This window comes from Nomascus leucogenys, chromosome 2 (assembly GCF_006542625.1).
Source record: "Nomascus leucogenys isolate Asia chromosome 2, Asia_NLE_v1, whole genome shotgun sequence".
Taxonomy (NCBI): Eukaryota; Metazoa; Chordata; class Mammalia; order Primates; family Hylobatidae; genus Nomascus; species Nomascus leucogenys.
This window is the reverse complement of record NC_044382.1, coordinates 96016439-96031584: the sequence shown is the minus strand read 5'-3', so window position 1 is coordinate 96031584 and position 15146 is coordinate 96016439. Positions and strand designations below refer to the sequence as shown.

Genomic DNA, 15146 nt, shown 5'->3' with positions numbered 1-15146 from the left:
GGAGTAATTCTTTAACAGTCTTAAGGAAAAAATTCTTCCACTAAAGCACACGCCCCCCCCCCCCACAATTCCCCAAAATGTCTTTATGTCAAATTGAGGTAAATCTGTAAAATATCAATACTATGAATGTGCCATGTGGCATAAAGAGTTCCTCAAAAAAAAAAAGAAAAAAATAAACCACGGGTGGAAGAAACATTCTGGATGAAAATGTAGACTTTTAATATACCTACACTCTAAATTTTGAAGAATGCTTATACATGGGCTCTAAACAAGTGTCAATTACTAATAACTCATGTCAAAACTTATTAAATATATATCACAATAAGTTTGGAGCTCCATATTTACAACGTCTCTATCAAATGGGTTAATGATAAAAGTCTGAACTTACCCTTTTTCAGAAGATAACCTTTCTTAACAATGTTTTTATAAAAGGCATCCTTTGTTTTACGACGGATGGTATTATAGATTTCCTTGCCATCCACTGTGTCATTGAGTACTTGTTCTTGATCCTGAATTTTAAAAAACATTAAAATTGTTTCATACATTCTTGATGGAAATGAAGTAAAAATCTATAAAATTACCAATTAAAAGCCAAAGTGCTTAAAATACTAAAATCTAGATGTACATAACACATAAATGATCTTTTGCTTTCCAAAGAAATTCTCAGAAATGTTTCCTCATAATTTCGAAGAACACGGACAACAATGTTCACAGAAAGGTTTCCTTGCCAATCCCAAGAACAACTAATAAGTTGTCTGTTTCCATGGATACCTAATAAGCTATTTTCAAATATAGTCAGTTATATTTTACAGCAAATAATGTTTTAAAAACATAAACTTGTCCCAGCATAACTGGTAAATTAGGACCCAATATAAGCATAAAGCAAATTCATGTTTGCTTATGCACAATTGTGTCTGTGAGAAATGCTAGGTGAATACAGACAACAGTACCAGGTGAACTAAGACATGAGAATGAACAAAACATACACACTTCAAATACCTAACAGTTCCCTCAATCCACTAAGTGTGTCACATGCCACACCCATCCATCCATAGCTGGTGTTATAACCGTGATTTCAGATAATCCTCTGCCACTCTGCAACATTCCCATGCTTCAGTTCTACCAATGGCCATTTCCTCATGTAAACTTCAGGTCTTTTTTCAAGGTAAATTGCCATATTTATTGTAGGATGTACATATTTCTTTAAAAGAAAATGTATAAAACTAAGCAACATATTTTTATTAGGTTCTTTCTTTCTTAATGTATCCCTGATGAAATTTCTAAGTGTTACACCCCTAACCTCACTTTTCCCAAAAGCCCTGTGGTTTTGATTGCCTGATTTTGCATAATGCTATGATTTTTAGGAATGTATATGTTACATTATAGCAGAACTTACATTAAGTGCTAAATCCCCTGAGAAAAAGAATTATATCAGGATGCCTTTATCATGATCTTTCCAGAATAAATGAATCTTCAATTTTACTATTAAGGTCAATTGGACTCAGTTTTAGTTTTTTGGTTTCCTTTTTGAGTAGTTCTTACTATTTTGCAAGGATTTTAGTCCATCTTACAAACTTCATGGGTCCATTCAATCCTCTTACAAATCTAAGTTATGCTGTGGGATTTTCATAATCCTCTCTCTCCTATATCTTGAAACATTATGCTGTTTCATCATCCTAGGAACTATTTCATCACTACTCAGAATTATTCCCAAGTTAATGCTACAAAATTACTAAAATAATAATAAAATAGAAGAATGAATTGCTTACAGCAGGGTTGACAAACTATGGCATGCATGCTAAATCTAGTCCACCACCTGTTTTTTATACATAAAGTTTTACTGGAACACAGCCATGCTCATTCCCTAACATGCTGTCTGTAGTTGCTTCCAGATAAAAAGACAGACTTTAGTGGACACACTAAATGAACTGCAAAACCCTTTACAGAAAACTTTTGCCAACCCCTGGCCTAGAAGATGATATAACTGAAATAATCTCTATTGCATCACTCTGGGTGTGGGTGTGTGTGTGTGTGTGTGTGTGTGTGTGTGTGTAACTGTGTTGCAAAGTATTGCAGCGTCTTTTGTAAAAACATAAAAGGCTATCTTTGCTGTCTTTTTAGCTTTGATTGAACATACTTAAAATATTCAGAACTCTTTATTTTCTGCTCATAAATGATAAAGAGAAAAAACTGATCCAGGAAGATGTTTGATAATTAGAAAAATCAAAAAATGAATGCAAAGAAATAGCAGCACTCTAGACTCTATCATGATGGCAGAATTGATTTTGATAAATCTCAGACTATGATTTTTCAGATGATGATATACTTGAATTTTCTCAAACTCAAGAATCACTCACTGATTGAACCATATTACTTCTATTATCCTGTTTTGCTAAAAAGAAATGAGACTTTAAATTTTTGTATGTACATCAAAATTTACTTAATATGATTTGTGAATGGGCAAATATTAAAGGGCCTTTGTATAAAAAATTACTGAAAGTAAACATATAACATAGAAATTTTAAAATTCACTGGATTGATCACTCTTATAAACATCAATGTTAATTGGTGTTTTAAAATCTAAACAAAAATATTTTACAATTATGGAGCAATGGACACTGTACTCTCCAACAAAATTATGAGCCATCAAAGTTTTCAAAAGTAATGCATTTTGCTCGCGCCTTTAATCCCAGCACTTTGGGAGGCCAAGGCGGGCAGATCATCTGAAGTCAAGAGTTCGAGACCAGCCTGGCCGACATGGTGAAACCCCATCTCTATTAAAAATACAAAATTAGCTGGGTGTGGTGGCACATGCCTGTAATTCCAGCTACATGGGAGGCTGAGGCAGGAGAACAGCTTGAACCCAGGAGGCAGAGGTTGCAGTGAGCTGAGATCACGCCATTCCACTCCAAGCCTGAGCAAAGAAGAGCAAAATTCCATCTCAAAAAAAAAAAAAAAAAAAACACTACTGCATTTTGATAATAGAAAAACAAGATAGAATAAGCTAGATTCCAGTAGTGATGTACTTAAAATCTGGAATTGATATGATAGATACAATGCAAGAAGAACCAAAGTAATTACAAATAGAACTTATTAGACAAGTATCTGATTTCAAATCTGGAATCAGAATTTACAAGATGGCTGTGTTCCAGGTCTGTGCACGAAGGCTGAAGAACTGTTAGTTGCATTGAAAAGACTGTCCATTTCAGGCACGTAAGCCTTTCTAGACATGAAAACATGGAACAAAAATTTGGGTACACTAAATTTAAATTCTTATTACATTTTCCAATGAAGTTGTTTTTGGATTATACCCTTAATCTTGGTGATGTGAATTATTTGTAAAACGACTTAGGAATATAAAAAAATTAAAAGGGTACACTAGACCATGATGTTACAAATAGTGATGACTTTACTTTCCTGGTAATACAGATTTGTATTTATCAAATCTTTAGGTCAATGGTGATGGCACTTAGTATTAGCTGCAGAATGGAACATTCTTGGAGTCTGTCATTTTAGATATGTAACCACACTAATATTTGGATTTAAATACTTGATTCCAAGATGCTCTATATAGGTCTTTTAAAAATCCTATTAAAGTGGGGACTAGCCCACAAATCCTAAAGGATTCCAGTACACTAGAGGATGCTATGGGCAAAAACACAATTTCACTTTTCAAGTCCTAGTCAATGAGAGGAGAAAGGCTTCTCTGCGTGTTCCTTTTCTCGGCCTGAGAGATAGTTCTTAGATTTTTTACATTCCTCCCAAGGGAAATTCAGTAATCTGATTGGTGAGAGTCTAACAGCCATTGAACCAAGCTTTTCCCTAGAAGTTACATATGTAAGCTCCTGAAGGCAGACTTAACTTGCACATCCTAGCTTTGTCACTTAATGTAGGAAAACACCATTTAATATATTAATTCAATAAATGTTTGTTGAGTCTCAGGCACTGTTGTAGTTCTTGAGATACATCAGTGAACAAATCAAAGACCCCTATCCTCGTGGAACTTATATTCTAACCAGGGAAAGATTAAAAATAAACATAAGTAAATACATTGTACTATATGTTAGAAGGTAAGTGCTCTGCAGGGTTGAGCAAGTTGCAGTGTTAATTAAGGTGTCTAGGTAAGTGTCATTTGCTAATTTGCTAAATTTTGAGCAAAAACTTGAAAGATGTAAGAGTGAGGCTAGTGGATATCCAAGGGAAAATAATTTTGGACACAGTGAACAGCTACAGCAAAGATCCTAGGGAAGGAAAGAGTCTGGCTTATTTACAAATAATAGTACAGAAGCAAGTATGAGTGAAAAAGAGTGGCAGGAGGATAGCAGAAAGAGACGAGTTCAGAAAATTAATGGACTGCCACTGTTGGGTCTTGTATGCCATTCTAAGGACTTTGGCTTTTATTCTGAAAGAAATGGAGAACATTTTCAAGTATTAAAACAGAGGAGTAACACGATCGGACATTTTAAATGGATCCCAGTGACTGCTGCGCAGCATGCAGCATAAGGGGACAAAGCTAGAAACTAGCAGATGAAGGCAGATTCTGGTGGTGGTCATATTCTAGACATACTTTGAAGGCAGAGTCAGTATGATCTTTCTGACAGGTTAGGTATAAAGTACAGGAAGAAAAAAGAGAAGAATTGAGGATGACTTAAGTTATTAACCTCTCAGCTCTCAACTGCCTTATCTTTGAAATAGACATCATTATAGTGTCACCTTGGTAAAGTTGTTGAGAAAATTGAATGAATATGTATAAAAAACAGTGCTTAAAATATAGTGCTCAAAAATGTAAGGCATTTTTATTATGGGGTATATCGTCTCAAAAGGCCCCTTTTCGTCTAATGCTTGTCTCAAAAAGTGTTAATAGTTCCAGGAAGTAAGCAAACCTAGCTAGGACTCTGCTGTTTCTTAGCCTTTGCCAGCATCTTAGCCTGAGTCTGGGTACCTCATTGGAAGATGAGGTGATTTGCTAGCTAATCAATTTGGCAATTAGTAAAAAGATAATACTTGCCTTTGTACTAATAGTTAAAATCCTGCTTGAAGAATGAGTAAGTTTTATTATTCCCCAAACTTCTACTAAAACCTACTTTTCATCACCCCATGCTCCAAAATAATAGACTACAAATAGCACTTAATAGTTTCTGTGTAGCAATCAATCAAATTGCTTTATAATCAGCATCAATTATTTCTGAAGTATTCAAAGCATTATAGGCACTTTTGCAAAACCAACTGGAGGTTTGTTCAGTTACAAAACTAACACAAGAGTGAGGCACATTATATATCTCAAGTAATTCTTAAAGCAGTCTTATAAAACATACTGCAAGTTTATTAGATGCCACATACTATTTCTTTTTCTTTTTTTTGAGATGGAGTCTCGTTCTGTTGCCCAGTCTGGAGTGTAGTGGTGCAATCTCGGCTCATTGCAACCTCCATCTCCTGGGTTCAAGCGATTCTCCTGCCTCAGCCTCCAGAGGCTAATTTTTTTGTATTTTTAGTAGAGACGGGGTTTCACCATGTTAGCCAGGATGGTCTTGATCAAAACTTAATTAGAAAATTCTAAGTACAAATTCAGTATGGGGAAATGTATGATTTAATTTGGGGTCAAATAAAATTAAAATCACTAACTCAAAGAGGCAAAGGGGAATTAGAATTGAGGATACAGCAATGGAACTATATGGCAGGATCTGTCATCTGGAGGCAAAGGTACCTCTGATCCTGAAAAAAGACCCTAGCCGTGGTCTAAAAAGCACTCACCCATGTTATTTAAAAAATACACATATATAAAACATATATATATTTTTATATGTGTGTGTATGTTGTATGTTCTGGCTACCTTCTCTTCCAATTACTCTGCGGTAATAAAAAAAAATTACTCAAAAAGTGAAACAAAAATGGCCGGGCGTGGTGGCTCAAGCCTGTAATCCCAGCACTTTGGGAGGCCGAGGTGGGCGGATCAGAAGGTCAGGAGATCAAGACCATCCTGGCTAACACAGTGAAACCCCGTGTCTACTAAAAATATAAAAAATTAGCCGGGCGTGTTGGCAGGCGCCTGTAGTCCCAGCTACTCGGGAGGCTGAGGCAGGAGAATGGCGTGAACCCAGGAGGTGGAGGTTGCGGTGAGCCGAGATTGTGCCACTGCACTCCAGCCTGGGAGACACAGAAAGACTCCGTCTCAAAAAAAAAAAAAAAAAAAAGTGAAACAGGATGGATGTTAAAATAGCAGTATTTAGATAGGCAGAGAGGAAGACTGATATGGTGATAGGAAGGAGCACATTAAAGTGTAAGACATTAGTAACAATACAGGCAAGGGTAAAGTAGGTACTTCTTGCTGGAAAGCAGAGAATCATTCATTCAATCAATATTTATTGAATATCTAATGTCAGGTACTGTTCTAAGCACTGGGAAAAAACAATGCAAACAAAAATCTCTGTTCTCACAGACCTTAAATTCTACTAGGAAAGCATGCAGGAATGAAGGAAAATATAGGCATACCTTGGAGGTATTTCAGATTTGGCTCCAGACCACCACAATAAAGCCAGCCATATGAATTTTTTGTTTTCGCAGTGCATGTATAAGTTATGTTTACAACTATACCGTAGTTACTAAGTGTGCAATTGCATTATGTCTAACAATGTACACGTGTTAATTTAAAAATATTTTATTACTAAAAACTGTTGGGGCAACCAAGGTGGCTCACAACTGTAATCCCAGCATTTTGGGAGACCAAGGCTTCTGCCTTGGAATTCAAGACTAGCCTGGGCAACAGAGCAAGACTCTATCTCTACAAAAAATATTAGCTAGGCACGGTGGTGTACACCTGTAGTACTAGCTACTGGGGAGCCTGAGGCAGGCTTGCTTGAGCCCAGGAGCTCAAGGTTGCAGTGAGCTACAGTTGAACCACTGTACTCCAGCCTCAGCCACAGGGCAAGACCCTGACTCTGGAGGGGGAAAAAAAAAACTAACAATCATCTAGGACTTCAGTGAGTCATCATCTTTATGCTGGTGAAGGGTCTTGCCTTGATACTGATGTCTGCTAAGTGATTAGGGCAATGGTTGCCAAAGGTTGGGGTGGTTGTGGCAATTTCTTAAAAATGAAGTCTGCTGCATCAATTGACTCTTCTTTCACAAAAGAAATTCCCTAAAATGCTGTTTGATACCATTTTACCCACAGTTGAACTTCTTTCAAAACTAGAGGCATTCCTCTCAAACCCTCTTGCTGCTTTATCAAGTTAAGTTTATAGAATATTCTAAATTCTTTGTTTTCATCTCAATAGTGATCACAGGATCTTCACAGGAGTAGATTCTATCTCAAGAGACCACTTTCTTTTCTCATCCATAACAAGCAACTCCTCTTTCACTCCAGTTTCATCACAAAAGTGGAGTAATTCAGTCACATCTTCAAGCTCCACTTCCAAATTTAGTTATCCTGCTATTTGTACCACATCTGCAGCTACCTCCTCCTCAAAGTCATCTTGTAGTCTTGAGCCCCTCAAAGTTACCCACAAGAGTTGGAATCAGCTTCTTCCAAACTTCTGTTAATGCTGTTGTTTTGGCCTCTGCCCATGAATCACAAATGTCCTTAATGGCATCTAGAATGATGAATCCTTTCCAAAGGGTTTTCAATGTACCTTGCCCAGATCCATAAGAAGAGTCACTATTTTTGCAAATATAACATTATGAAATTATTTCTTAACTAAGGATTTGAAAGTCAAAATTACTCTGATCCATGTGCTGCAGAATATAAGCTGTGTTAGCCAGCATGAAAACAACAATCTCCTTGTACATCTCTATCTCAGCTCTTGATTGTAGAGTTACATTGTCAGTGATCAGTAACATTTTGAAAGGAATTGTTTGTTCTGAGCAGTAGGTTTCAACAGTGGCCTTAAAATATTCAGTAAACCAAGCTGTAAACAGATGGGCTATCATGCAGGCTTTGTAGTTCCATTGACAGAGCACAGGCACAGTAGATTTGGCATAATTCTGATGCTCCTAGGATTTTCAGAATTGTCAATGATAATTGGTTTCAACGTAAAGTCACCAGCTGCATTAGCCCCTGAAAAGAGAGTCAGTCAGCCTGACCTTTGAAGCTTCGAAGCCAAGCATTAACTCTTGCCATGAAAGTCCTAGATAATATTTTCAGATAGAAGGATGTTTTCTTTACACTGAAATCTGTTGTTTAGCACCTTCGACACTTATCTTCTGGATAACTTGCTAGTTATCTTCTGGAAAACTAGCTAGATGTTCTGGATAACTTACTACAGTTTCTTTGCTTCACCTTACGCTTTTATGTTATGGAGATAGCATCTTTCCTCAAATCTTATGAATCAACCTCTGCTAGCTTCCAACTTTTCTTCTGGAGCTTCCTCACCTCTATCAGCCTTCACAGAATAGAAGGGAGTTAGGGTCTTGCTTTGGATAGGCTTTGGCTTAAGGGAATGTTATCCCTGGTTTAATCTTCAATCCAGACCACTCAAATTTTCTCTGTATCGGCAATAAGGGTGTTTCACTTTATTAATCATTCATGTGTTCAATGGAGTAGCACTTTTAATTTCCTTCAACAACTCTTCCTTTGTGTTCACAACTTTGCTGTTTGGTGCCAAGAGACCTAGCTTTCAGCCTATTTTGGCTTTCACCATGCCTCCCTAAGCTTAATCATTTCTAGCTTTTGACTTAATGTGAGAGACATGTGACTTTTCCTTTCACTTGACCATTTAGAGGCCACTGTAGGGTTATTAATTGGCCCAATTTCAATAGTGTTGTGTCTGCAGAAATAGGAAGGCCCAAGGAGAGGAAGAGAAACAGAACCAGCCAGTCAATGAAGCAGTCAGAACATACACTACATTTATCGATTAAGCTTGCAGTCTTCTTCAGGTGCAGTTCATGGCACCCCAAAACAATTGCAATAGTAACATTAAAGATCACTGATCACAGATAAACATAACATATAATAGTGAAAAAGTTTGAGACATTTTAAGAATTACCAAAATGTGACATTAAGACACAAATGAGCACATGCTTTGGAAAAACAGTAGCAATAGACGTCCTTGTTGCCACAAACCTTCAATTTGTAAAAAAACCTATCTTTGAAACATAATAAGGCAATGGGTAATAAAATGAGGTGTGCCTGTATATTAAAATGTGACAAGATTATGATGATTCTTGAATTTATATTTAGCTTCAGATTAATGATTCCTCACCCCCCACCAATTAACTGCAATAAGTAGTAGCTATAGCCATGTGAAATGAACTTGTTAGGAGGAAACATCAAGAAACTAGGCACACTACAAATCACTGTACCATTGCAGCTGGGTACCCAAAACCCTTAATAATCCTTTATGTCCCTAGAATAACAGTACCTCCATTTTCTACTTAGGAAAATTATTAATCCATCTTTTGAAGCACCTTTTTCTAACCCCTGTTATACCATTTCCCTACCATACACTTCAGAAAGTGCAATGAGGAAGAAACAGAAGCTAATCACCCTAAGTGTTAAGCAACTAACATTTAACAGGCTCTCTTGCTAAAGGCCAATCTTTCCTTTTATGTTCTAGATTCTATTCATTTTTGTCTAGGACCCTATCTGTAAGACACTGCCACCACCCATCTCCCCATACAACATCACTCTCCTCTTTACTACTATACAGTTTTCACTCAGAGTATACAGACATTCTCAAATTCTTTCACCATAAAACTACAGGCAAATAAACAAAGAAAATGTGTACACCATTTTTTGCCCTAATCCTCTTCTATCAGTATTTTTTATTTCCTTTTACTCCCCAGGCTTTAATAAGCCTGGCTGTGGTTTATCCCTGCTGCCTCTACTTTTGCCTCCAAAAAACTCACTCCTGGATCTACTGCAACTTACCTTCCTCCACGACTGCTTCTAATCTCAAAAAGCCACTAGGTTGTTCCTGATTACCTAAAATCAACATAGATAAAAACTAAAAGATTCTTACAGTTTACTTTCTAAAAAATCTAAATAATCTGTAGTTTTAAGTTGTATCCAATTTGAATTGTACAAATGTGTGCAAAAACATACCACCAAAATGCATTTTAAAATAAAATGCTAATTATTCAATAAGAAATGCAACACTGACCTGCATTGGTACAGGTTCCTTAAGATAATATCCTTCAACAATCTGTTCTTTTCTATAGTGATCTATGATGTCCCCAATGCTGTTAAAATAAAAATTTCTAATATTAATCTGTCTCATAAAAATGCAAAATCTTTAAAAATATGTGTAAACTTTCTTACCAAGGATTATTAGCAAATTTTTTTCAAAGCACATAACACAAATACATTAATAGAATAAATGATCATAACATTCATATTATTTTAGAAAAACCAGAATGTTCTCAATATAGATTTATAGGCCAGAATACATGGCCCAGATTCTGATTTTCCATACCCATCAAGTGGGCAGCCAGGTCAACAATACCATATTCAAAGAGTCACCATAAATGAGGGAATGATTAAAAGTCTACCTTTTTTTCACCCTCAAGAGTATATATGAGATACTAAGAATGAAGAATTTACAGAAACATGGCATTTATTTAGGAAGCAGAGTTCAGGTAAATTAAGAATTTTTTATTATCACATTTACACATACTGGTTTTATATCAGAAACAGGTCATAAAACACATGAAAAGCAGGCAAAAAGAAGAAAAAAAAAACCCCAGCTAATCTTACATGTAGGATTATCACTATAGGGAGAAAAGCTTATTATTTTGATTAAAAGTGCTACAAATTGGGAAATATTGGGAAAATATTACAAAAAAAATAAAATGACATACTGTATTTTAATATACATTTTAGTGAACCACATATTTTTTTAAATATAAAGTTGTTTCTCTATAATCAGTAAGAGCATTCTATTGTCCTGAATATGGAAATCTTGGAATTTTAAACCTTCCTTTAATATACTGGACAAATGGGAACTTTTGAGCCACCTAGGAAACACTTCTCCAGACAGGTTTTGTTTAACCTACTATATATATATAATTAGAATATGTGTGTGTATGTATCTTCAAGTATGTTATCTTCCCTATACTACAAAGTTAATTTAAACCAAATATAAGTAATGTTTAAAAACCAAAACAAAAAGACCAGAAAAGTTAACTAGTAGTATGAATGAACTTAATACCAGAAGCAGCATTTAACACAAGCCACAGAGGGGTGTGGTGAAAATGAGATTTAAAAAAAGCATTATTAAAAGAACAAGCAAAGTTTTATGTTTTTAATAAAAAATCTAATACCATATAAATCCAAAATTGTTAAAAATGAAAATCAGGAAATATATTTGAAGATACAGATTCCACTAAAGACATGACTGTGTTTTAAAGCAAAAAGCACCAAATCTATGAAAATCAGTAAACATCAAAGGTTTTCGGGCTCAGTAACTGTAAAATACAATCAATCCACTGTAGCACCTCAATGTTACAATATAATTGCTTTCCATAAACTAAGAGAACAGGAAACCATTGGGAAGTACAGTTCAGATTGTCCAGGAGCAAATTTAAAAGTGTGTGGCAACCAATCAGATAGGTTTTTACCAATAAGCTAGACTTAAGAGTTTTTTTAACAATTACTCTTCCATTTATACTCTACCCAGAAACACCAAAATAAACAGTCAGGGGAGATAAACCAGCATTTTCTAGACATTCATATAAGTTCCAGCCATGAAATCAGATAGATTTACATCTCAGAAAACTAAAACATATTCAATGTAAACTTACTTTTGAAATAAATGTGAGTTTCTAGAGACACTGTGTTCTGTACTTTAATTTTTGTAATGCACTTAGCACATAAAACCATGTGCACTCTTCTTGAAGTCTAGATAAATGTTAATATTGTCTCCTCAAGGTCTAGCCAAAATCCATTGCCTTCCTTCTCACCCCCCACTGAGCTCTCATCTACTGATTCCCATGCATTTATATATCCCCTGAATTTATCACAGTCTGCATACCATACTTTCTTTTCTAATAAACCTGAGCACTAATAATGAAGAAACTGTATCTTTTTCTTTAATGTATTTACACAGGATTTGTACAGTATATTTCACAAAGTAGATAAGTCGATAAATGGCTGAATTAAATTTGCTATTAAATGCCTCTTTTTAAAAAAAAAACTCTGAATATAGGAACATTAAAGTTATGTCTTAACAGTTTCTAAATGAAAGACATAACTACTATCCTTCTTTATCAAGGTCTCGTGTTTAGTTAATGGGGAGATGCGACAGCAGAGTATGGCTGTTAGATTTATTGAAAAATCTTTATACATTTATATCTAACAATAAACAATAAGCACAAAGATTTATCTTCCTAGGAATTATTTCTGACATTACTAATATTAATGCTGAAATGAAGTATATATTCCCAAAACAATTACAAAATCCTTCATTTTCATGGCACCTGATTCACATAATTTGGGGCTTTTTAAAAAAGTTTAATGTTAAAACTAGAAACAATAAGATGAATTTATAAACAAATTCACAGGGAAGAAAAATTATAAAAATCAAAGTTCTGGGGGCCAAGGCCACTAAATTAACATACATTTAACTTTTTTTTTTAAATCCTCATTTTGAAAACATAATATTGCAATAATTTGGACAGAAATCTACTTAAAATACTTCTTTTTTCATGTTCCATCATGGTGTTTAGCAACAAAAAGCGACTACCTTTACATGTTTCACCGACTGCCTCCAGTATGTAGGAAGAATTTCCAGTTTTGTGTGATGTATCATAAGGAAGTTTAAGTTAGTAACAAAACGAACTTCAAAAAAATAAATTCATGTAAATTATTTTATCTTTAAAAAGGATCTCAATATGGACATTTATTTAGTTAAGAAGATGGTATGTTTTCAATGCATTATTTTGTATGTTCTAAATCTCCAGAAAACTGGAATTGGGAAAAATTACATTCTTAAAGAGCTCAAATTGCAGCTAGCTGTATTTTCAGTGAGGACATCTAGAACTCAGATTGTCATGTAGAAAGTACTCAAGCAACCTGTGTATGAGGTAGGCAAAAGGGTACAGCTGCCTAGACTCACATCTTACATTTGATGTCTTTTAACAGTCAACTGAGCTTCCAGCAAGCAACTAGAAGAACTTGTTTTTGTTTTTTCTTTTTTTCAGATAAACAAGCTACAGAATCTCTATTCACTCAAATGTCTAGTTTGACAAATTCTAATTCGGATAGAGAATGCTGCTGTGGTACTGAGGGGTTAAACTAGGCAAATATAAGCATTTTAGAACAAGATTATGCCTGCCTCTGAAATAGGAAATAAAGTTATTAGGTATAGGAAAACCTTTACATTCACAAATGAAGATTATTTTCTACTTGACAGAAAAATTGCTGACATTCTATCATATGGTTTCTTCTATTAACTTACTTTCCTAATCAAGTAACTGTAATTCATTCTGAGTTTTGGGACAAACAATGAGTTTACCTTGAAGGTGAGAAGTAAAAACCAACAATCACATATAAGAAATATCAACTTGAGAACAACTCAGTTACATGATAGCATCTGTATAGTAAGTCTCAGGTATCTTTAGAAACTTTTTTTTTCCTACTAAAGTATCTCACTGATAAAATAATGTTGATATATTTTCTTTTCCTTAGATATTTTGCTCCTCCTACAGATAATACATGGATTTAGTAAATTTGTTGCAAATAGCTTATGTCTAATTTTTAAAATCACAAAAATTGTTTTGGAAGGAAACAAAGTGTAAGTTACTAATTTGTATTCATATTTGACACTGTCTAAAGAATTCTTGGGCATGACTATTATGAAATTATATTGAAGGTCTTATAATTTTTAGAAGTTAGAAATTTTTATATAATTTTGACTCTGAATACTGTATTATCAACATTTCAACTATTTTTGCCAAAAGTAAAAGATAGCTAAAAAATTATGACTTACCTGTTATAATACCGGCCTCCCATCATAAACTGATTGTTTGGCGTTGGACATATTTTAAATCGCTGAATATTTTCATTGGTCCGGAAATAAAGTGAATAATCACCAGGAGTATTATCTGAGGGCCTCACAAGAAAACTGCAGACTTGACCAACTGTAAAAATTAAGCTGTTAGTTTTTCCCTAATTATCAAATAAAAAAGAAAAGATGTTAAGTAGTATTATTACAAAGTGCATTCAAAGTCATAAACATATGGAAATTTTCACCAGGAACTTGTTTTTTTTAAGATAATTTCTTTCAAATTTTCTGGTTTATGATTCACAACCATCCACATTGCTTGTCTGCTATCTCTCTGGTGTATCTTACCAGCTGGAGTACATAAAAATAGAGAGCAGAAATTTTGCAGCAGTAACTTCTGGTCAGTAATATCTACACCTGTCATAATTTGGAAGGAACCTAAGCACAGTTAGGGAATACTGGCTAAAAATGCTAAATTCTGTATGTAAATCTTCGTAATAAGAAGATTCTAAAAAGTGAAGACCAGTTTGCTTAAGAATACTCTGTGCTTGATCAATGTTTTCTATTAATCATTAAACAGTAATGACTGTGCCAGGCACAGTGGTACATGCATATAATCCCAGCTATTCAGGAGGATCACTTGAGCCCAGGAGTTTGATACCAGCCTGGACAACACAGCAAGATCCTGCATCTTAAAAAAAAAATTAAAAAGTAATGACTGTAATAAAATAGTACCAAAAGCTTTTTATAAAGGTAGATTCAAAACAACTGAAATATGTGTATACATTATCAAAATCAATACACATACACTATGTTTTATTCAATAGGTATGCTCCTGAAAGGAATTATAGAAGCAAATTATCATATATTAAATATGTCATATTAATTTTAGAGAAGTATTTCTGGTATCTTTGATTGGCAGTGACTCATAATACTTAGATGCTCTGCCTTTTCTCCATGTAAGTCCAAATGATCCAGAAAAGATCAAGACTTGATTGTTTTGAGGAAAGCACAATGAATGCTTAGATTATAAGATATAATTTGGGGGGTAAATTACTAATAGTTCCAATCATCCAATCAAGGCACTTATCAAGTAACTTCACGTTCAGTAAAAAGAAAAAAATAAATCTCCTTAAACTGAATCTTCAAGGCTTAATACATAAGTAAACATAATAATTACAGAAATTGATTGTATAATATGGGCCAAAATGA

At 34.6% G+C, this 15146-nt stretch overlaps 2 protein-coding genes across 4 annotated transcripts in view; one reads left to right on the top strand and one right to left on the bottom strand.

Moving 5' to 3' along the window:
• RASA1 (RAS p21 protein activator 1) overlaps positions 1-15146 on the bottom strand; it is a 122164-nt gene that overhangs the window by 28096 nt on the left and 78922 nt on the right. For both annotated transcript variants that reach the window (XM_003261578.4, XM_030816501.1), the window contains exons 8-10: positions 13920-14070; positions 10095-10173; positions 389-509 (exon numbers count right to left, since the gene is read on the bottom strand). In XM_003261578.4, the coding sequence (XP_003261626.1) occupies positions 389-509; positions 10095-10173; positions 13920-14070 (351 nt within the window). The remainder of the gene's footprint in view (positions 1-388; positions 510-10094; positions 10174-13919; positions 14071-15146) is intronic.
• The window catches only part of CCNH (cyclin H), a 101088-nt gene that overhangs the window by 49118 nt on the left and 36824 nt on the right, over positions 1-15146 (top strand). The window lies entirely within an intron of this gene.